Genomic DNA, 24412 nt, shown 5'->3' on the forward strand with positions numbered 1-24412 from the left:
TTAGAACCACTGGTTTAGCTAGAGTAAGAGGGGATAGGAAAAGAAGGTATTTTGGGCTGCTTTCCCTTTAAAAGAGGGAGAAGGGAAAAGCAGGTTTGATATGACCTGACATGTCATATAACCAGCAACAGAAGTTGCTAGAATGAGATTCAAATATTCCATACCAAAAAAGGCCAGAATAGCCTCGTCCCTTAAAAGGTCATGTCTCTGCAGTAGACAAGGCAAAGGGTAAGATAAAGTACAAAGCTGGTATACTAAATAGTCAAATGTTTGATGGCCCTAAGATGCTCAGCTTTTACACTACAACACTAACCATAGCAAATTCTTGATTTATGCTGTCATTCACACTGTAGTTTTTATACTCAAACTCTGTCCAGATGATAAATATGACAAACCACTCTGATAGCAAGGAAGGGATGGTGCTTTAAACAATGTGATCTGGGGCTTTTCTGACTTTAGTACTAAAGAAAACTTAGGGCTCACATTATTCTGAAAGATGCTGCCTTTGAGTGGCTCTGATATACTCTGCTCTACACAATTCCCCCCAAAAAGAAATATGGTGACACTAACTCCTTTTCAAAAGAAATGATTTGTATCAACATTTCTGTTTGTGAATGGAAGTGGAAAAAGAAACAAGGAGAAAGCCTTTGGCAAAAGAAATCAGTCCAAAAGTTATGGAAACCTTTCCTTGTTCTTCCATTTCTACAAACAGCACCAGAGAGTTTGGCTTGTCAAAGTATACAAATCAGCATTTCCCCACTCCATCTTAGACCTCATTTAAACCAAAAAGTATGGGCATCCTTTAATGTCTCAGTCAGTTTAAGTGCTACAGCTCTGAACTGGCAGCATAAACAACGTTATAAAAAGCAATGTAAACCAGTGTGTTTAACCATTACAGTAGCAAATTAATAATAATAAAAAGAAAAGATACAAATGTGGACTGGGAATGTCAAACATATGGCTGGTGAGCCATATCCCTTGCAACACTTCCATCACAGCAGGCAGCTGCCTGGCCTGCAGCCTCTTGCTGCATTGTTGTTGCAGCTACTCCTGCCAGCCCTACATATCCAGGTCACCAAGAAGCCCCATGGTCCAGATTCACCCCAGGGCACAGAGCAAACTTGACAACCCTGGTGACTCAGTCACGTGGCACTGTTGGGAAATGACTAGGACAAACTCAAGAGTATTAAGTCTTGCCACCTACATTTCATTTCAGCTCATGGCTTCAACTATATACCAGATCACATGACTATTGCAGTCCCTCCCACCCCCAACTGAACTGTTACTAAACATCCTTAATTTCACTGGAACATAAAAGAAATCTAACTTTTTTGTGGTGCCCAGACATCACAGTATCTAAGCACAGATGAATTACATACAGCCACTGGGACTATGCAAGGTTTGAACAGAGCTTCAGATCTGGAGAAGCTTCGGATGCTTCAGCATCTGAAGCAGCATGTCCGGATCGAAGCGCTGGCTTCTTTAGGCTTTCTGAAGTGGTTCGGAGCTTCCAAAGCACTTTGGCAAAGCTTCGGAGCTGCCATGGAGATCTGACCATAGGGTATAATGGGGAAACAGTGAAATAGCTATAACTTTGTTGTTTTTTTGTCCGATTTGGATGAAATTCACAGGTATTGTAGCCTCTGCTGACAGCATAAAGTCTGTCAAGTTTACAGAAGATCAGTGCAGGGATTCGGGAGGAACTGTACCCCAATTTCTTGAAAGCAAAACTGATGTCATGTGTATATGTTACACCACAGGGTGGCCTGCAAGACACTACTGCAGGCCTGGCTCTCAAGCTACTGTGTTACCAATCAATCATGATTCACTCAGGGATCAGCTCGATACACAGTAGTTAGCTAATGTAGCCAGTTAATTACCATCAGTTAACACCTACAAAAGCAGAAACATGTAGGCACATGCCTCCAGTGGCTCAGGCTAGAAACCAAGGGGCACTAAAGCAGTCTTCCCTTCCCTTCCACAGCATGGAGCTGAGGGGGGCATGGCCAAGCCCCAGCAGGATGCTCCAATTAGGGATGGGTTTCCCCTCCCCCCCCCCGCCCACCAGCCCAAGTAGAAATTAATAACACAATATTTATCACCCCAACTCAATTTATCACCCCATTAAAAAAACCGAGGGACATTACCAGCTACCCCTTGAGTCTGCTTTTGTTCAGTCTGTCACCGCATGGACTGTAGCCAGCATGTGGTCTGCTAGCTAATGCTAAGAGGTGCCAGTTTAAGATAGAGGGGATGGGGAGGGGAGTGGGGGACCCAGGCAGATGCCTGCAGTCTCTGATGAGCTCCAGCTAGGGAGTAGAGGGGAGGGGCTAGCCCTTCTGTGGAGCAGAGAGCCTCACCCAGCCAAGTGAGCATGCCCAGATGCTGGGGGTGCCTGGTTTATCTTAAACCAGCAAGGGAGCCTGGGACAGACATTGCATAAACTGGTTTGACCCAAATCAGTTAAGTCTGATACTACATTCAACCAGGTTATCTTAAACCAGATTCAGCCATTTTCAAACTGGTTTATGTGCACTGAACATCTGCTCTGTTACAGGTTTAAACCAGTTTCTGATCACTTACATCAGTTTTTGTGTAATGTCTGTCCCTAGATGTGGACCTCCCAGAAGGGAAAAAAATGACAGTGCTTTGGAGGGCATTTAAGAAGGCCCAAATTAGCTAGAAAACATGACATGATATAGTGAAAATCCCAGTTTTTCTCTTTTTTAAAATTTAAAAATACATTACCTGCCCTTCCCCTACCATTTCTGCCTTTCTGCAACTCTCTATTCCTTGTAAGTAGTTATAAGTAGTCATAGATAAGTTAAATTCTTGTATGCCATTATTGTGACAAGCTTTGTTTTATATTCTAAAAAAAGTGTTCTAGTATTTTTGTATTGATTTTTACCATTTTATATTGTATTCCTATTATATTTGTATTGGCTTTTATTGTTTTACATTGGTATTGTATGATTTAGGCCTGTTCCTGTAAGTTAACTTAAGTAATGTCAACCCTCCATCTTGTAATGTCAAGTCTCCATTTTATGCCCCCTGCCTGGGCGTACCATATTGTAAGTGTGTCGCAACTATGACTCATACTTACCCCTCCTATGTAAATTCATTCCTGGGTGAATGAGAATGAATGAGGAGGGTACTTGAGACACAATAGCAGCAGGCCTGAAAATACCTCCTGTTCAATGACCAGACAGTCAACTCAATGACTGGTCCATCAGCTCAGTAACCAGACCACCACCTTGCATTGACTTTCCCTGAAACCACACACCTACTCCCAGGACACAATATTTGAAAGATAAAGACCCTCCAAGGAATCAGCAACATGGAAACAAAGAACAGAATAGAAACCAGACACTCCACCATAGTATCCCACTGGACAATGAGGACACCTGGAACTGCATGACCTCATCTGAACAGGACTGGCTCTGTTCAGATGAGGTCAAGTGCTGCCCATTGGAGTCACAGGTAGCCCACCCCTATAAAAGGGGTGATAGAGTGTGATTTCCTTAGGATGCTCTCTCCATCTGAACCAGCACAATGCCATACCACCTATCCACCCAGAAGCCCTGCTGGCAACTTCCTCAGGGCAACTCCTAGCTGGGGAAGACCCTGACTGGCCATCAAGGATCAATGCTCAGCCTGGGATAGGTAGCTATTACCCACATCTTTCCTCCAAGCAAGGGACCCGAGTTCTATTTCTAACCACCTTGACTCCAGTTCCTCTACTAAACCTTTTTCCTCCTGTTACCATTGTGCGAGTGTGTGGGAACCAATAACTTCATAGTCTGTATATTGTATTGCCTGTCTAATAAAAGTGATATTTTTGGACCCCAAGCTGGCCTTTGTCTTGCTGTGGGCTCCCTACTTAATCCCCACTCTTTGCCCCCCCCCCGACCCAACCTTGTGTTTAACTCCCATCCCTCTGCTCCCCATTCCAGCTCTCTGCCACCTTGGATCCCCATCCCAGCTCTCCTTCTAATGACACGGTTTCTCTGCCAGCTTCCTGCTCCCCCAGCTCACCACTGCTCCATTACCTCCACCTCTCCTGACCTCCCACCTTTGCTCCATCACCCCCACCTCCCAGTTTTCAGCTTTCTTTCCCCAGCTCTTATCTGCCTCCACCTCCCAGCTCTGTACCCCGGCTTTCCCTACCGCCTCTCCAGCTTCTCTACTGGCTCCTCCCCCCTGCCCCCACCAGCTTCCTACCTCCACTGCCTCCACCCTCCAAGCTCCACAGCCGGCTCTCCCAGTCCCATCTCCACTGCATCATCTGCCTGGGGACCCAAGTGCCACCTAGTCACCAAGCACCCTAATTACCCCCAAGTGCCCCCTAGTGTTAACACACACAGCCACTGAAGTGCATGCTCGCATTTGTGTATATGTGCATGCGTGTGGACTCATAGTGTCGTATGTGCAGTTTGTATGTACGTGTATAATTGTGTGTCATGCCCTCTTGCCTAATAGCAAAATATTGAGATCTCAAGTGTTGATCTGACGCATGTCAAGTCAACAATGCTATCTTGTTTGGCAGAACAAGAACAATTCTGCTTTCTGCCCCAGACTTTCTTATTGCACACACCCTTCCAGATTTGCCAACTGTCCATGTACCCTTAACATCATGTTTTATAATTATTATTATAATGAAAATTAAATCTGCAGTTACACAATTTCTCCCACAAGCACCCCAGAGATCTTGTGCATCCCCAGGGGTATGAGCACCACAGTTTGGAAACTCCCATGGCCAACTGGTGCCATCTTAGTCAGGGGGGTACATGCCCCTCCAGTGACAAGTCAGTGACTGGGGGGGGAGAGGGGCCATACCACGGCAAAACTCACCAACTGAGAAGTGACTGGGTGCTCAGAAGGGGATGCACCAGTGCTTCTGCCTGCCTCCCCTGCTCCTTGCCTAAGTGGGGAGTGTGGCCCGATAGGGGTATACCAACACTCTCAGGGGGTGCATGTGCACCCTGTGCACCCCCTACGTGTTGCCACTGGGAGCTCCTACTCTAGGCCTTGAAAAGTTTGGTCCTGTTCACATGCAGCTGTGAGCTAAATCTATCCAATATCTGTTGACACCACTTGGGAATTTAGTGCACTTTACTGAAAATAAAATTTAGTTTATCAGCATTTTAAATTATAGCTCTTACTAATTTCTGAAACAAAGCATTTAAGAACACTTTTTCCTCACCATAAGAATGCAATTATGGCTGAGTTCACAGTTCATCTCACTTATATCTGCAAATTGGCAGGAAGGAGGACCTGGGAAACTATAGACCGTTTAGTCTCACCTCGATCCTAGGCAAGCTGTTCGAGAAAATTATGCTGGCACACATCCAGGAGGGGCCAGCAGGAGACTGCATGCTTAGGGGCAACCAACATGGGTTCACCAGTGGAAGGTCCTGTCAGACCAACCTGGTGGCCTTTTACGATCAGATCACCAGATCGTTAGATGCAGGGGTAGCAGTGGATATAATCTTCCTGGACTTCCGGAAGGCTTTTGACACTGTCTCTCACCCTGTTCTCATTAAGAAACTGGGGGGCTGTGGTGTAGACACCCATACAGTCAAATGGGTTGCCAACTGGCTGGAGGGCCGCACCCAGAGGGTGGTAGTAGATGGGTCCTTCTCAACCTGGAAGGACGTGGGCAGTGGGGTTCCGCAGGGCTCAGTCCTTGGGCCCTCACTGTTCAACATCTTCATCAGCAATTTGGATGAGGGGGTAAAAAGCACCCTGTTCAAATTTGCTGATGACACTAAGATGTGGGGGAATGTGGCTACATTGGAAGGATGCAACAGGCTACAATCAGATCTCGACAGGTTACAAGGGTGGGCGGACGAGAATAGGATGGGTTTCAACACAGACAAGTGCAAGGTGATGCACCACGGGAGGAACAACTGGCACCATACCTACAGGTTGGGGAACTGCCCTCTTATCAGCACGGAGGCGGAAAGGGATCTGGGGGTCATCATTGACTCCAAGATGAACATGGGCCGGCAGTGTGGGGATGCAGTCAGGAAGGCCAACCGCACCTTGGCATGCATCCACAGATGCATCTCGAGCAGGTCCAAGGAGGTGATCCTCCCCCTCTATGCGGCACTGGTCAGGCCGCAGCTGGAGTATTGCGTCTAATTCTGGGCGTCACACTTCAAGAGGGATGTCGACAGCATGGAGAGGGTCCAGAGGAGGGCCACTCGTATGATCAGGGGACAACAGGGCAGGCCCTATGAGAAGAGGCTGCAGGACCTGAACCTGTTCAGCCTCCAAAAGAGAAGGCTGAGGGGGGGATCTTGTGGCCTGTTATAAACTAGTCAGGGGGGATCAGCAGGCATTGGGGGAGTCACTGTTTCCCCGAGCACTTCCAGGAGTGACCAGGAATAACGGTCACAAGCTGGCAGAGGGTAGGTTTAGGTTAGATATCAGGAGGCGCTACTTCACGGTCAGGGTGGCTAGGGTCTGGAACCAGCTTCCAAGAGAAGTGGTGCAGGCTCCTACCCTGGGGGTGTTTAAGAGGAGGTTGGATGAACATCTTGCTGGGGTCATTTGACCCCAGTATTCTTTCCTGCCATGGCAGGGGGTCGGACTAGATGATCTGCTCAGGTCCCTTCCGACCCTACAAACTATGAAACTATAATGAGTTTGTGTATTTTAGAATGTTTATACAAAAGATACTATAGAAACTTAAGTTTATTAAAATATAATCAAAAAAAGCAGAGTGTTCCAATTTGAAAAAAGGTTCCTTTGCTTTACTGTGTCTAATCACTAGTACCTTACAAATAAAAAAACCCAAAAAGCTCTATATTATGAGATCCAAAATGTCACAAGAATGTCTGCATGATAACACTAGTATGCTCGTCATAAGCACTGTGAATCCTTACCTTGTGGGGTTTAAAGGGGAAGAAACAATAACACCATTTACAGTACCAACATTAGCATAAGCTTGGGAAAATGAATTTGTATTTTTGTGGCAGTCCTTTAGTAATATTGCCAAGAGGACAGCCATGACAGGACAAAGTCACTAACAAAAGGGTTTCTCCCATCATAGCATGAGTATATAAATTTAGCAGCCTGAAATTAATGTGGACTCAGCCCTGTACAGAAAGAGAGATCCTATGCATATAGACAGACAAGGAAGATTGCATAAACGGCAGAGCTTAACAGCTTGAATATTTTGGAAAATTCCCCAAGATTTCAGATACTTGCTGGCATATGATCACTACAAAGAAAGTCAATTGTTTTTTGAAAACATAAACAGATTGTACTCAAAGCTTCAAATGTCTGAGGACCATATAAACCACATTTCTAAAGAAGTGTAACTGCTGCATCTCATTTTTTTTTAAAACCACCTGTTTATCGAGCTAGTGGTTCCGTTATTCTTTTTACAGTTCTTAAATGAGTGCTCTCGTGTCCCTGTCCCACAAACTGGAACTCATGCTGTTGCTTATTTTGTGAAGCAATTGGAGAGCATCTAGAATGCATATTTATGCTTCTATGTCTAAGTACTCTTATCAGATTTTCAAAAAAGCCTTTCCAGTTGCATAAGAATTATTACAGAACTATTTAGTCTTTGATCAGAAATAAAATCCTGACTCGTCAACAAATGGAAAAGTATTCAGTCTTAATAGGAGAGAGCTATTACAAAATCTTTCAGATTAGTGAAATAGTTTAGACAAAAAGAGCCCTCCCCTAGACTGCCTTAAAAATTACTCTGACAAAATAATGTGGAAGTGGAAATCAAATAAATAGACCAATTCAGAATCAATAAATGCAGTGGGTAATTAATTATTGAAGTCATACATTACTTTACAGCTACTAATGGAAGGCCTCTATATAATTTTAGAGGCCTCTATATAGAAGGCCTCTATATAATTTGAAAAGAAAATATTTTCAGTTTTGAGACTCATCTAATTTCAAGCCCATTACACACCTTTTGTAAGGGGTGAGGAGGGAAGGAAGAGTACTAAAATTCCCAGACCATCTTTTATCCTTTTTTTTCAGTCAGAAAACTTACTGAAATCATCACTGAATGGATCTTACTAGTCATCTTGACAGGAGCTTATTCTGTACCAAGTAAAGGGAAAAAATAATTACAGATTCTAAAATTCAGAGGGACATGTAAAGAATATTAGAGAGGAAAAAGAGAAAGAAAGAGAGCATCAAGAGACATATACTAATAAGGAAGCTACCTTTTCATTCTCTGCAAATTTCAGTCTATTTCTTATGCTCAGTTCTTCCTCCCATCTCCTCCAAAGCTCATTACAAAGTTAATCAGACCCCTTGTCAGCAACAATATATAAATTGTCTTGCAGCATTATAGAAACAGTAATTTAAGAGGAGTTTCTCATCACTGAAGTAAAGTTACAGCTTCATCCTTTTTACACAATATATCCAACCTGTCCCATCTCAGCATTATTGCTTAAGTCAAAATATGCTTTCAATCAGCAACATTTTAATGTACCAGAAGAAAAACATCCTATTCTGGTCAGGTCTCCTCATTGTCTGTTCAGTCCCTACTGCCTGAAGGAAAGTCTCTTGAATGCAAACAATCAACCTCAATAAAGCTTTGCCTGTCCAGGTCAGGGTGTGGAGTCAGCAGCCAGTTTGCAGCTATTTTCCAACTAAAGTAAACCCATGGTACCTTTTGTGATCATTGGCACTTACTCTGGAGATGGTCAAGGGCATGTTGAAGTCTTTTCCCCCTTGCAGTCGGAAACCCCATGGTCCAGGTCCATTGAGAGTCACATTGTAAGACATTTTGGAACTCTCTTACACCAACCACCAAGGCTCTAAAGGACAGGGAAGGGGATGGGGGTGGGGGGGGGGAGGAATAGAAGAAAGTGTTAAAAATAAATAAAAATCAATCAATAGAAAAGCGACTAAATATAAAAATAAAGAAAGCACAATAATGGTCTCTTTTTGCCTTGCCTGCTCAGTCCTGCTGAAGTGACACCTAAGAATAGATAGAAGCTATAATGCAGATACTGATATCTCAGCTGAGCTGGGCCCATAAAAGGCTTGTAACTAAACACCTACTATGCAAGGACTTCATGACTCAGAGAACTAATATAGTCCCCTGGGAGGTTAACAGATTTTTCTAGGCTCCCCAAGATACTCTGCATGGTTGGAATTACTTTATGGGGGAAATATTTTATAAAACAAAAAATCCTCCCAAGTTTTAGTAAAAACCCAACCATTCAGACCTCACTAATAACCTGCTAACAACTGCAAGGATTTGTTTTTTTTAATTTATTTGTTACATTTACTTCAAAGAAATGAGATTCCAAAATCAGGTTTTTATATTCATATTTTCTCACATGCATTTACTCATTACCTTTACACTGACTTGCACATAGACAATTATGAAAAAGTGATTTTTGCCTTTCAGTTTTATAGGCTTTATTTCTTTTAAGGAAGATATGCTCTGGTTTATTTTGTTATGCATGCAGATTTTTTTTGTTTGAGGTGATCTTTGATTTAGAAGATATTTCTATAGGCAGGGCCATCCCGGAGGGGGGGCTGGGGATGGGGCTAAGTCAAGATGATTGCCCTGGCCCCCATGCTTTGGGGAGCCCTGCAGAGCTCGGAGAAGCGGCTGTGGTAACTACGCACCGCCACTGCTTGCTTTGCATCCAGCCACTTGCTGCCCACCGCTGCTGATGGTGGCAGCAGCTTCTTCGGGTATGGGGTGCATGAGATCAGAGTGGAGGCAGGGCCCCGCATGGGCTGATTTGTCATGGGCCCCACACCCTGCTTGGGTCAGCTCTGTCTACAGGTAATACATATTTTTATTGCATAACCATCAGGTTATTTTATTCAGATATGCTTTTTAAGATTTATAAATTTGAAGAGGAGGAGATGGTAAAGACAAAACATTTATATATAAAACTTTTCTATTATTTGGAAGCTTTGCTAATTTGTGCTGATTTCTTAGTACGTTACAGTATTTAAAAAACAAAACAAACAAAAATCCCCAATATCCTCCAGAAAAATCAAGGGATAGTAAATAACTTTTTAAAATACCATTCAACTAAACCTCAGAATGACAATTTGGTATATATACAGGCATTACGCATAATTTATTTTTGGGGAAAATGTAGCATAGAGAAGTAAAATGATTTATACAGGTCATGGCAGAGCTGGGAACAGAAAACAGAACTCTTTGGTCCCAGGGAAAAATTCCAAATAATAGACAGTTCTCCCTTGCACCAAGCCATCTTCACTAGCAAACAACCAGAAGAAACTGGGCAGTGCCAGGAGAGCATATAATTAGAGTGTGGAACTCATTGCCTGCCACCAGATGTTGTGGAAGCTAACAGTTTAGCTAGATTCAAGGACAGAATGGAGAAATTCTTGGAGGAAAGAGTCATCAGTAGCTATTGAGCTTTGGAGTTACAGATACAGCCTCTGAATTAGAACTTCCTAGACCTTAAATGCTTCAGCTGCAAGTGAGAGAGGAACAGTGGAAAATAGCCCTGATCAAACCCAGTTCATTCTCCCTTTCAACATCCATACACTGCCACTGAGAGGCAAATGGACTTATGGTCTGACCCAGTAAACGGGCAATTTTTATGTTCTTATGGCATAATGTTTGTTTCAGTTATCTCCCTGGTAAAACTTCTTGGACATCTGGGGAAGACAGTCTCTCCCACTAGCCCAGGATCACCCATCCTCACCACTCCATCATTAGAAACAACACAGTGTAAAAGCAAACAAGGTTTGTAGCAGCACATCAGTTTGCACCTGCCTACTGATTGCTATGAGTAGATTCACGGTCTGTGAGACTGGAGAACACCCCTCCTTAAACATCTCGCTCACTTCAGGACTCATTCAGTTGTGCTGAAATAATTCAGTTAGTAGTTTTTAAAAAGCTACGAAAGGGACACAGTCTAAGGTCAAACATCTCCATAAGTACCTGGACTCATTAACAAGTGCTGGCGCTGCAATATAATACTGTAAAGGATAGTTGATTTTTCCTCTAAGAAACTCTTTAGATCAAACTGCTTCAGGTGCTCTCTTTCAGATTCCACAAAGCCGGTTACTTTGCATCACTAACATGGTACTTCACATAAAAAGTACTATCATGGGTTCCAATGAGTCTGCTTACTTGCATTTCCCATTTAGTTTCAAATTAAACATAATATTTTTCACTTGCTAGACCTCCAAACTTATTTTGCAGCATTTCTATGCACGGCTACACAGTTCCTTTCTGTAACCTTAGGCTGTTGGGTGAAAAATTCCTATTTATGTGAAAAAGTGAGAAACAAATACTTCCCTCTCATAAACAAGAGTCATTCAAAGGCACTTAGTGAGCTAGTACTGGAATGAGTTCAGAGTTCTCAAGGGAGGTCAGTCCATAGATGGCACTGTTGCTTTAGCAGTAATCCTAAAATGCAAAGAACTTAAAAAGTAAATACCACCACTGGTCTATTTACTGTTTCTAACAGAAAGAATAATGTTTGAAAACCATGACAAATTAAGGAAGAGCATATTCAAGTTCATGATATATTGTGGCAGAAAAATCCATTTGAAAACAAGAAATAATTGTGCCCTGACAGGGGACTGGCTAGATCACGAGCATATATTTTCCCAGCCAAAGGGCCAAACATTGCCTTGAGTTACACAGATGCTGTTCCCATGATTTTCATGAAAGCTGTGCTTGACAATAGAATTTACCACAATCCAGTATGTGAAGAAAAAAGGGCCAAAAACCTCTGTGGTCTTATTTATTTCTATATAGCAAAAAACCCACACACTTCCTTTAACACTACCACCCCACCCCTGCTGCCAAATTCCTAAGCCCCACACAGCAGGTCAGAGTACTAACTCTGGCCCTGCACCCTAACCCTGAGGCCAGTCTGGACTGAGAGCAGGGCAGCACAGACAGCCTGAGTCCATTTTACTTCTGACCTGCACATACGCAAGGCAATCCTAGTCTGTCACTAGGGGATCATAATCCTGAACTGTGAATAAGTGACCCATAGGTGCATAGATCTGAAATTGCCATGATGCTTACATGTGTGAAGGTGAAATAGGATCTGAGCCTCAATGTCTCACTTCTGCGTTTTCTCCACTTGTTCCATTCTGTGGACCTGTGCATGAAATAACTTCTTTTGGAACAGTGAATCACTAGAAAAGACAGAACCATGGAAAGGAATGAGGATAATTACAAACATCTTATGAAACAAAAGTTTGAAGAATGCTGTAAATTCTGTGCTAGTTAATGGGGCATTAAAAAAAACAAACATATATTTCTTGACACAAACGGATAAAAAAACCCAATGAAGGCAAGAAAATACCAGAAAGAAATCCATGAACTGAGCATTTGGTTTCCCTTATTATTCAAGAAATAAAGAGGCCTTTTTTATTCAGCCATTTTGTACCTGAATCTGATCTTCAGATGTGTAACATACCATTTGCTTTCCAGTTTACCATGTTTGTAATGGGTTATGAGATCCTTCAGGATGAGTGATGCACTGTGAAATTAAAGTAGTAATCTTATTAGCAGGACTGTCATTTGATTAAATGTTAAACTGAGGTCACTTGTTCCTGTTCCCTTGGTATCTGTCTGGATCCATATGAAAGTTCAACAAAGCTTGGCAGTTTTTGAAAGTGGAAACCCCACTGGTCTGGCCAACATTCCCGTTCAAAGCAAGAAATCTAACACCCATGGCTCATATGCCCGCACATGCAATCACTGCAGATAGCACATTTGGAGACAAGGGATTCCAGAATTTTCGTTTCTCAAAATTCCTTCATATCTACATGCTCCCTGCCCCTCTTTCCTCTGTCCCTTTCCCCCCGTTCAGTAATTCCATCTCAACCATATCTGTTTTTTGTTTAGCTCCCCTCATCCCACTGCATTAGGTCTTGGGCCTACTAGTAAACTGCTATAGCATTCAGAGTTCTCTGCACTGGCATCAAACCCAACTGTCAAGACTTACAGTACAAGTGCTCCACTTTCACCTGCTCCCCATGAGAAAAGGTTGTACAGGCTCAGGAGGGACATTAAAGGAACAGGTAAGGGACTTCCTTGGCTGTGACATAGAGGAGTGGGTAGGATGCCACAGCCACAGCATCCCTGTGCAAGGGGGATGTACAGGTTTTGGAGAGACATTAAAGGATAGTGGTGGGGGACACCCCCCCCCAAAAAAAAAACCAAACAAAACACCCCAACACTTTGTTTTCTTGTATGAAGGTAGTGAATGGCACGGGGAAGCAAGGTTGGCTTGTGCTAGCAGACCATTTTGGTGCCCTGGGAGGAGATGCTAGAGACCTAGAATGGCAGAGGGGAAAAGTGACAGTAATGCTAAGCTACTGCCATGGAGAGTCTCTCTCTCTCTCTCTCCCCCTCTCTCTCGGGGACCCTCTATGGAGATACAGAGTTTCAGTGTCATTGTTCCATCTTTGTTTTATATCTTTATATCTATAAATATAAACTGGCACCCTGGCATCTGCCCATATGGTGGGAGCCCCACACCTTAGGGGGCTTCCCCTGACCTGGCCTGGGGTTTCCTGAGCCCTAATCTGGTCTGCCTGACCATATGGGGAAGGTGGTAGGGGGGAATCTCCCTCTGCTCTTGCAGCAGGGCAGACCATCTCATGGGACCCCAGGCTAGGGTAGGGGAAAGCCCCCAAGCTGTGGCCAGATGCCCAGTTTAGGGGAGGGGCAGCTCCTGCCCAGGGAACTGCTCTCCCCCCGCACCTGGGGACAGTGCTGAGCTATGGTCCAGCTGCACAGGGGGGAGGGTGCAGGGGCAATCTCCCTCTGCTCCTGCTACAGGGTAAACCAGGGCTCAGGAGAACTTGAGCCAGAGCTCTGTTCCCCCACTCCTCCCACAGGGCTGACAGGTGCAGGCAGGACAGGGGCTTTGCTGCCTCTGCTCCATGACAGCCAAGGGCCCCAGGAACAGAGCCAGCTAGTTGCGTTTCAGCAGGCCACCCTGTGAGGATGGGCCAGCAATGGCTGGGGGCAGCATATAGCATCCTGGTGTTGCACAAACGGCGGTTCGTTCCCTGGAGGCGCGCAGAGATCACAGACACCAGTCGGCACTTAAGGGTCTATTTGCTTGCAAGCAAGGCCAGAGAAGGGAGCTCAGATCAGATCAGTCTCCGGCCCTTGATTGTGTTTGCAAGCAGCATTTATCTTCTCGAATCTCCTGGGCGCGTGCGCAGACACAGAAGTTCTTGCAGCTTACTTCCGTTTCATACAAACATACATGTAACTACATCATCACATACATTGCATGTATAGTATAATTAGTCATTTGAGTAGGGAGGGCAGAGAGGTAAATATGCAACAGCTAATTAAGCATGCTCAATGCCACAAGGGGTCATCAACAGTTCATTCCCCAAGGCTATGCAGTTTCTGTAATCAGCATGAGGAAGACAAAGGAGGGAGAGGGAGAAACCTTGGGCAGCATTCTTTTCTTATCAAGAGCAAGATGCAAGCTGTGTAATTCTAACACTGGGATGCCAGGGGACTATAAGGAAACTTGCATCAGAAGGGGATCTGGGACAGAAATTCAATCGACTAGTCTAACCTAAACCGATTGAATCCAATACTACATCCATCTAGGTCTTTTTGAAATTGGGCTATGTGCACTGAAATCCTTTTCTATTACAGATAATAGTGGCTTCCAATCACTTACACCACTTCACATGTAATTTCTGTTCCTAGCCTTGGTGTTTACAGCTTGTGGGAGGAAGGGGTCCTATTGTTCAACACAAGACTGTCGTCCTGCATGTATTATGACAGTGACCTATAAATACAGATTCAAATTAACGTCTCTGAACTTACCTTCAATGTATGGAATCAAGATGCTGGTCAACTTGGCTCTTCAGACGCGGTTAAGCTGTTCTCTACAAGGGAGAAAGATGTAGATGACTGACACTTGTGCATCAATATAAGCCTCACTATTTTCTAACGAAATAAGGATCACTGCACCCTCAGCAACAACCATACAATTAAAAAACCCGAGTTTGTATGTTATTTTCCTCCCAGGAAGAGGAAGGGGAGGGGTGGGGAGGGAAAAAAAAGTAAGAGATGTTACTTATATTTTTTTCACCCACTACTGGACCCAGTAGCATGGTGATCTATGCAGTATGAGACCTGAATACTGCATTCTGACTGATCAGTGGGCACCACTAGAGATGTGAAGATATTTGGCGGTGGGGGGGGGGGGGGGGAAAGAAGAGGCAGAAACAAACAGAAAAAATTCAGGAAAGGGTTTTTTTAAAATCTTTTTCCTCCTGACTTCTTTTTTCCCCTGAAAAAATTGAAAATTTTTGGAAAAATTTAAAAACCTTGTATGAAATATTTTTTTTTAGAATGATGAATAAAATGTTTAAGACAAAGTGTTCATATATTGCCACCCTTTACTCCCCAAAAATGTCTTCTAATAACTATGTAACAGAAAGACTTTTATGTAAGACTATATTCAGTATCAGATCATTACATTCCTGTACACCAAGGAGAAGCAGTACAATACAGCTCTTATATGCAAGAACAAAATGCATTTCTGTCTCCAGGGGCACTGCCATTTTTACAAGAGAAGGAAGAAAGATTCAGCAACTTCTTTGCTTGTGGACTTCCTCTATTGTTGTCTTTTGATTTAGAGGTTGCTGGATCTGCTCCTGTCTTCCTGACTTGGCCTCAAAAGGACTGGGAATAGACACTGGCAGCAGCATCCATTTGTTCCTGCATAGACTAGAAACAAGGAGTTTATTTCCCTGCTTGCTCAAAAGCCTCAGGAAAAGGACTAACAAGAACAAAGCTAAATGTTTGAGTTGGAAGGAACCTGCCTCCTCCTGGCCCTGTCACCTTAAGATCCACAGAAGTACAGAAGCAGCACAAAGGAGCTGAAAGAAAGTATATGTCTTTATTGAAAGGTAAGAGTTTAAGTTTCTCTGAATTCAGTATATTCAACTATATTTTAGCTGCATTAGTACATTTTCATAACCATGTAATTCATAATTGAATTCCTACTCATCTGATGTCTTGTGACAAATTGCCCAACCTTAGCAGTAGGTGAGGCCTGAAGGGCAGGGAAGTTATTCACAGTTACTAAGGAGGCCTCTCCTTCATCCATTACTAAATTTGTACAAGCTGTAGCTTAGTCTTTATACATGCAAGCTAGCCACTAAATTAAATTTTTCTTCCTCAGCAAAATGGTGCAACCAACTTCTAGCATATAGAAGCATTTCCACACTGCAAGTTATTCTAAGGAAAAAGAGTGATTTGCAAATACTGTCAACATGAAATATACATTTCTAATTGCTACTAGGATGACCAAAACACATCCTTGTATGCAAGAAGTATCCTGCAAACATTAAAAAAAAAAAAAAAATCTTTCATCGGTATAAGTGAAGAGGAAGTAGATCAAGATGAAAGTACCTATAGCTCTTTCTAACACCCTCAATCCAGAAGGTCTCTTACTGCTGCTGCTTCTATAACATCAGCATCACAAAGGGTTGCCCAATCAACTTCTTCAAGTAACCAAATATTGCAACCAACTATACACAAAACACTCAATAGCTCCATTTGTAGACAAGACAACACCTGAAGAACAGGAAAAAATGACCAAGCTCTTGCAACAGCATTATATTCTTCGGGGACACCATTGTCAATAACTGAAAATGCATACTGGCAGGAAGCTTTTAAGTTACCAAGTCCATTGTACTGTTTGCCCATTCTTTGAGCAAGCCTCTTTTAAAGTCAGAATATGAACATGTAATGCAATCCGTGCAAGAAAAACCAAACAAAAAAAAGAAGCACCGTGTCTTGCAGTACTTACAGACAGATGGACAAATGTGCAGGGAGAAGGAATTACACATTGCAATAACAATACCTCAACCAGGTTTTTATTTTTATTTTTTTACAGAAGCATTGAAACAAGACAGAAAAACAGGCATACTGCAGAGTATATCAGCAGTAAAATATGTGAAATCATATGGAAGATTGGGAGTGGTAAAGTATTTGCTTTGCTGACTGATGATGTAAGTAACATGAAAGCAGCATGGGAGATCATAATGGATAAAATATCCACATATTACTACAATAGGATGTGTATCCCATGGGCTAAACTTGCTTCTTAATGACATCATGAAGTTGGACACTGCAGAAGTAGCTTTTACATGTTTTACAATTTCTCATATTGTAGCTGTACTCTTTAAGAAGCAGCAGAAAGAAAAGAATGCAAAGAATGAAATAGTGACACAAACTCTGTAGAAAAACTAGACAGGGTGGAGTGATCTTATTTGAAAGTTTACTAAAAAACAGAAGAAGCTCTTCAAGAAACAGTAATAATTGAGGATCTTAAAGTACCCAAAAGTGTAAACAGCACTGTAATTGATGAGGATGTCTTCTGGGGTCAGCTGTAGAACTTCCTGAAGATTCTAAAGACAATTTCTGTAGCAATCACTGCATCTGAATCAGACAGTGCACTTTTGTCAGACATTCCTTACCAAACCGCCCAGATAAACAAACAAACAAAGAAACAGACAAACAAACAAACAAAACCCCCAACTGTTTTTGAGAATCTAAGTGCATCTTCACTGACAAGTACAGAAGAAAGAAAAATGAAAGGATTTTATTAACAGATGGGAAGAATTTTGTTGCCAATTAATTTATGCTGCTACAAATCTCTGGGATCCAAAATCCAAAGGCAGAAATGCTAGTGATGATATCACTGCTACTGCATTTGACTGAATTACAAAACAAGAAACACACTTGGTGTTGGAAAGGTACTTCCAAGCGTTGTAGAATACAGAACCTCTTTAGGTATTTGGTCTAGGAATGCAGTCTGGAACTCTGCCAAGTATATCCCTCCTGCAGCATGGTGGCAAGGCCTTTGCATGACACAGCCTTTGACTCCTCTTGCTTCTCACCTGCTTCAGATTCCTTCATTTTCTGCAGTATGTGAAAGAAACTGGTCTACGTTTGGAGATGCACCAAATGAAGAAATAAACTAGCAGGTGAAAGAGTAGAAAAGCGTCTCAATCTGGGCAAACCTTCAGTATTCACAAGTCCATGAAGATGATAAAAATGAAGGATCAGAAGACGCAGAAACTGCTAATAGTTATAGCTCTGAATGAGACTGATTAGACCAAGTTGCATGTAGCAAAATTTGTATTCAGTGAGCCTTGGGGAGTTTCCCCCCCACTTTTTCCCCCTGCTGAGCTCTCTAAAACTGAGTGCTTTCTGTATCTGCTTGATACTGTGGTGGTCCAGAATACATAATAACTTTGTTTTACTATAATGTTAATGGTTTATTGTGTTTTCAACTCTAATTTTTGCCTGCTTCTCAAACTGGTAAAAATTAAGAGATGCTAAATTCCTTAGAGTTCAGTGTCTTGTAACTCCATTTATAACAAATTTTTTAAAAATTTCAGAGTAAATTCAATTAGTAAATTTGTAATTATCTGAATAAACTACATTTTTAAATTTAATAAATAGACCACACACAATAATTTTATGATCAAACCAAGTTATACATAATACGTTGTGTGTTCTTAAAGTAGCAAAGGGGATTTAGATCTGTAAAGGGTGGTAAGAAAGTAAGTATTGCATATATATCCATTTTTCCCCAAAGTTTCCATCCCCCCAACAAACAAACAAACCAACCAACCAACGCCAGCCAGTCTTTTTCCATGGCTTCAAAATTTCCTGAAGTTTTACATCTCTAGGCACCACACAAAATCCTCTGGCCTATAGCCACTACAATGCAAGAATCAATGGTGGTTAGAAGTAAAAGTGACAAGAGAATGTTAGGAACAGATCCCTGGAGCTCTTTGAGAAGTGCATGCTATCATTCACTGAATACTAGTTAATTTCCCCCCGCCCTCCCCCAGTGGAATTTCTTTACTAAAAGATGAACTCAAGAGAGAGCTGAAGAGTGTTTCCTACATTTAGAAAACCAGTTTTTTGTTTTCAGACTGAACCATGGGAACTTCCAAGAATAATAATGGGTGAAATCTCACAATACAAATAATTAGCAAAAGGTAAACAATGAGTTACATACAAGTTTACAACCTGGGCCTTGGAGATATACCTGGTTTATGAAATCTCCTAGAGACTTTTGTTACATTGTATCAAGCCACTAGCCCCTGGCTCAGTCCCTGTGATTTTACTCATATTTGTATCTGGAATACAGCTTCAACATTTTTCTTTTTCTTGAATTGGGTTTCTATCTATCCTTAGCTACTCATGGCCAGGAGAAAATAGAGATGAGATGTATATTTCCTAAAGATTGATAGAGCTACTTAATAGCAAGCTACACTGCTGTTAATAATGCATCTAATTATTTTTAGAATAAGAATTTGAAGCATACTATTTAGGAAAGAAAAGATCTAGCTTATTCAGTTTGTCTTCAGCAATGCTGGAGTGTTTCCTTAGTTACATTTTCTAACTGTCTTAATATAAATTGCCTTACCAAGAACATTCCACAGATGTTTTCTCTCCCTGCTAATTAGAATAAGTTCTCCTCTTTTTTGTTGATTAATCAAGTTATTCCTTGTTATATTTCCATGTACATCTCTACATAACTCTGCTCCATCCTCATTACCTGCATCCTTCACATTTTTTAGGTAATTGTCATACTTCCTAGTTTCATAGTTGGTAGGGTCAGAAGGGACCCAAGGAGATCATCAAGTCTGACCTCCTGCCATGGTAGGAAAGAGTACTGGGGTCAAATGTTTCCTATTCCCCCCTAGTAATCCCTTTGTCAAATTATAGATGCTATTTTGACTTTGCTTTATGGGTCAGCTCCTTTATCCCATCATTTTATTTTTTTGCCATTCCTCAAACAGCTTCCAGTTTGTCACTAACTTTTAAATAATATAGGTTTGTTGGGGCTATCACCATATAGCGTTTCTGGGGAGACACAGTACAGCCAGGAGGGAGGGAGGGATGGTTGGTTATCTTCTTTCTCTGAGATATAATGTATTCGCACATATACACTCTAAATTGCTTTGTTTTTTGTTTTCATATCACACTGCAAACTCAGATCAAGTTTGCTCTTCATTCGTAGCTCTAGGTCTCTTTCACCATTTTCACGGTTTATATTTCTGTATCATGTAGACTATCCCTCTTTCCAATTAATTTCTCCAGTCCATATTAGGTTAGCTTGATATTTTTCAAGTATATAAAAAAAAATCATCTTATTTTATTAAACAGGCCAGAGAGACTATATCACAATACAACAAGCATAGAGGTTGCTGACTATTAAGTTTGCAACAGTTGAAAATACAGGTTAGCAGAGGGAAAAAAATATCACAGTTATTTAAAAAAAAAAAAAAATATCACTTAAATCCTTTCCTTCCCCTCCCACAACAAAATCATCATGTGGGGTTTAATATTACTCAAGCCCCATTCTCCCCCCCCCCCCCCCCAAAAAAAAAAAAATACATTGCAATACACAGTACTTGGCACTTGCATGGCATCTGTGATGCTAGGATCTCGGATATCTTTATAAAATGTAACTAAGCTCCAAAACACCTGTTATTATGATAAGCATTATTTTTTTCATTTTACAGATTTGGGAACACAGATTAAGTGATAAAAACTAGGTCACATAGTGACTCAATGGAGAAACAGAATTAGAATCTAGGAGTCACTTTCTGTCCCAACTAGCTGTACTCAGAACAGGTCCAAAGACAGAGGGGGTACAAAAGCATCACCTTTGTGACTCTTGATCTTGAACCTACATCAGGGAAACTAGGACCATTAATCTGGATTATTACAGTTTGTACCTGGTTGCCCAGGGCTCCGATAAACTGCTTTGGCAGGCAGAAAAGAGAAAGGGCTCCCTAGCCATAACCTACTTGGCTTGTGAACTCTATACACCAAGAATGCAGGGAGTACAGCATAGGACTGCTAAACTGCCTGTCTGCAGCTCTTCAAAAGGCTTGTTAGGAACAACTCTAGTACTTGCACAGTAGAAAGGGTATGTGGCAGGGCTAAAGATCTGGTCCCAGCATTCTGGCCCCAGCTTCGAACTCCATGCTTTATCCACTGAGCACAAGGGGTTTTAAGGTGACAAGAATTAGGTTATGCAATAGCATACAGAAGAGCAATAACACACAGTTGGACCTATGCCCGATAATCTTGACACATTTGAGCTGTAACAGGGTATGTAGGCTTAACATAGAGAGACATTATTTAATGAGGAGGCTGTAGACCAGGACCTTTGTCTTTGCAAGTACTCCTTGATGTTTAGATACATTTTCCTAAATGCATTTACCTGAATAATAAAACAAACAAACAAACAAACAAACCACACAATTTTTCATTTAAAGCAAATATATATATTTAAATAAATGTATATATATAAAAAAGAACCTTAAATGAGGATTATTATATAAATCAAGTCTAAGAATCTCCACAAGTTTTCCAAGAAAAATGTGACAGCTTTAGAAATGCCAAATCCATATGTTCATTAGTGACTGCTCATCATATATTACATTAGACATTAGATTCAGTGACAAGGAACTGAATCACTTCACATTTAGATGCAGAAAGCTGAAGTCATTTTGGTGATGGCCAGACACTAGTTCAGATGCACAGTCAACCAACTTTCTTACCAGCTTTAAAACACTTAACTTTCAGGGCTTTTACTGGGTAATGTTTTCAATGAAGAGCTTTAAGGACTAAGTCTATTTAAAAGTAAATGCATACCAACCATTTTTTTTAAATCCATGGTTCATTTACAAATGCTATTTCTGCAAAAAAAACAAAAACAGAAACCCAAAACAGATAAGGTATATCAAAACCAATATTTGAGCAGAGTAAGGATCTTCACCTAACATCTATTAAAGAGTTTGGTCTTGGAAGTCTTTACATGCAAATGCAAACCATTAGAAATGGTAAGACTAGATTTTATAGAAAAAAGACGCAATAGCAGTTACTTAAATGATCTGCAGGGTTAGGATTTCTCAAGTCAGACCTGTTAGCTTTAGGACATTATAATGCATGCTAGCAAGAAGCCACACAGTTCTGACAAATCTTATGCAGCAAGTATTGTAAACAATAACTATAGCTCACCGACAGATAAATATGCCATAGATTGTATGTTGTATTGTATATTAGCATTTATTGCACAATACATTTATCTTCTTACATCCTCTAATGTTAGGAATAGGCTTAAAGTATTCTCAGCTGCCAACTTGGATCATGGGTTTTCAGCATGTGCATCCAGCTTCAGTTAGGATACTGAGACCTGTATCATTTAAACTCTACCTATATGTAGTACACTAGTTAAACTGCTTTGATGACAGGAAAAAAAAAGATGAAAAAGGCAGATAAAAATTATGGAGATTTTGGAAATATTTTAGAGCAACTTGCTTTTAAAGCTAAAATTGGCATTATAAATTAGATAGATTGAAGTTTTTTTTTAATAGAATAAATTTTAAAATACATGTTTCAGCATATCAGACTGTTGAAGAGAAGCTGAAAATAGTTCATATTAACCACCAAGCAAAAGCTTTGCTGATTAGCTGAAAGCTATAGCTTTACATATTTTCAGCCTTATTTCAGAAACAATTTTTGGCTCCTAATTTAGGAAAGAAACTCTGGCAGTGCAAGAGGATTATTCCAAGAGATCCTGTATACATCCATTAGCATGCAGCTCATTAGGAAATAAAATGATAAAATGTGGAACGAAGCTTAAGAGTGTTGTATGTAATCTCTTCTCTCTCACTGGCTGCTACCACTGTGCTGAATACTGAATGACCAGTGTGCTTTGCAAACAAGAAAAAAAAAAAAACCAGAACTAAACAGCTGATCCTGTGGGATTAGTAAACAAATGGCCTGAAGTAAATCCCAGCTGGCACATCAGACTGATTAATAACCTAACAGGCAGAGCACAAAATGCAAACAGCATGACAACAGTTTCAGTAAATACAACTAGAGTGCTGTTCTAAAAGAAAAGGGAAAGGGAAGAAAACTATCAGCAGAGAGAGGCACAACAGTAACATGCAGTAAGTGCTAAGTAGTAAGGACAAGCCCTTGGTAATCAGGAAAGAGGTCAGTGTAGCTAAACAGATGGCAATGCATTAGCTCCAGCCCAGCTGGCCACCTCTACCTGGGAACAGCTCTTGCAGATGTCCTCTGGTACTTGTGGAGATCCAGTTGCCCCAGCTGCACATTTATCTGATCCCTACATCCCCAATGATGTCGTCCACTCAGGAGAAGAGGTTGGGAGGGAAGAGGCATGAGCTTTCTTAAGGTGGATCTCTTAAAGCTACAGCACCCCATTTCTGTTTTTATATATATATTTTTATTTTTTTTCCTGGAGTTTGTTTGCTTTAAATTGGTTAGCCTTTACCCCTGCATACTGCTAGTCCCATATTGGACAACATTCACAAGCTATACAGAGTAACTTTTGCAGGAGTTAAAATCTATTCCAATGTTTCTTCATTAGATCTGAAAGCCTCTGGCAACAAAACAGATACTTGGTTAAAAGGTAGAATAGGGACATCTGACATCTATGAAAGTGGGGAATCAGCAGGGGTTGACCCCATTGTCGTGACTCACATAGATCCATCCCCACTAGCAGTATTCATGCAAGTTACTACTTTAAATGGAGCTACTCACATGAATAAGAACTGCCCCATGAAGCAGCTGAATAGAGAAACTCAGAAGGGTCAGTTTACAACTGATGAAAAGAAATACACAAGTTCTATGAAACTTCTGAGAGTTACGATTCACATGCTAAATAGGAACTGTAGGTAGAGCACGAACACTGAAAAAAAAAAAAATCTGCATTCCTTGCTACATGCCAAACAGGACTGAAATGCTGATAGTTACAGCCTTTGGACAATGCATGTCAGCTCTGGGCAGTACTATGCTCTATGAAACTGTTGAATTAAAAATCGTGGTTTGTTTCTCGGGAGGTGGAAAAAAACTTTCAGCTACAGACACACTTTATTAGCAACACAAAAGGTATATATTTGCAAATAGGGTCAGAGAGAGAGACAAAAGATCAATCACTCTGCCCCTGGGCACAATCATTAGCAGGCTTTTATCCCCTCTCTCCTGACCACGTGTGCAGAAGGAGGAATTTTTACAACTCATTTCCGGTTCATACAAACATATATGTAAACATGTCGCTTCATACGTCCCATGTGCATTATAATTAACTACTTAAGTATGCGGGGCGGGTAGGCTTAATATGCATTAGGTTATCATGCGTGCGTAGATGGGACCCAAGGTTACTCAAGGTTCAACCTGAAGGCAAAAATGGCATTTGCTCTTATCTTAGCCTAAGAATGTGGGGGTCATGAAAGAAAGTGTGATTTAGTGTAACAAAGAGATAGTAAATTTGCAGAACAGAGAGGGAGTGATACCTTAGTACAAAGGGCCTTTGGTGGTTTTTCCCTTCAATTTCCAACCCCCCCCTTCCCT

General features: G+C 41.4%; 1 protein-coding gene across 6 annotated transcripts in view; it reads right to left on the reverse strand.

The window, feature by feature from the left end:
• Positions 1–23160, reverse strand: part of LDB3 (LIM domain binding 3) — a 204946-nt gene extending 181786 nt beyond the window's left edge. For 3 of the 6 annotated variants that reach the window (XM_090057127.1, XM_090057126.1, XM_090057123.1), the window contains exons 1-2: positions 8938–9045; positions 8674–8798 (exon numbers count right to left, since the gene is read on the reverse strand). In XM_090057127.1, coding sequence (XP_089913253.1) covers positions 8674–8766 — 93 coding nt within the window. In that variant the 5' untranslated portion in view covers positions 8767–8798; positions 8938–9045. Of the gene's footprint in view, positions 1–8673; positions 8799–8937; positions 9046–12025; positions 12139–12392; positions 12486–14809; positions 14872–23090 lie in introns of those variants that run through there. The other 3 variants (XM_090057124.1, XM_090057125.1, XM_090057128.1) reach the window with 3 other exon arrangements.
• Positions 23161–24412: the final 1252 nt, after the last annotated feature.

Source organism: Crocodylus siamensis, chromosome 7, assembly GCF_052110815.1.
Source record: "Crocodylus siamensis isolate JL-2025a chromosome 7, ASM5211081v1, whole genome shotgun sequence".
Classification (NCBI taxonomy): Eukaryota; Metazoa; Chordata; order Crocodylia; family Crocodylidae; genus Crocodylus; species Crocodylus siamensis.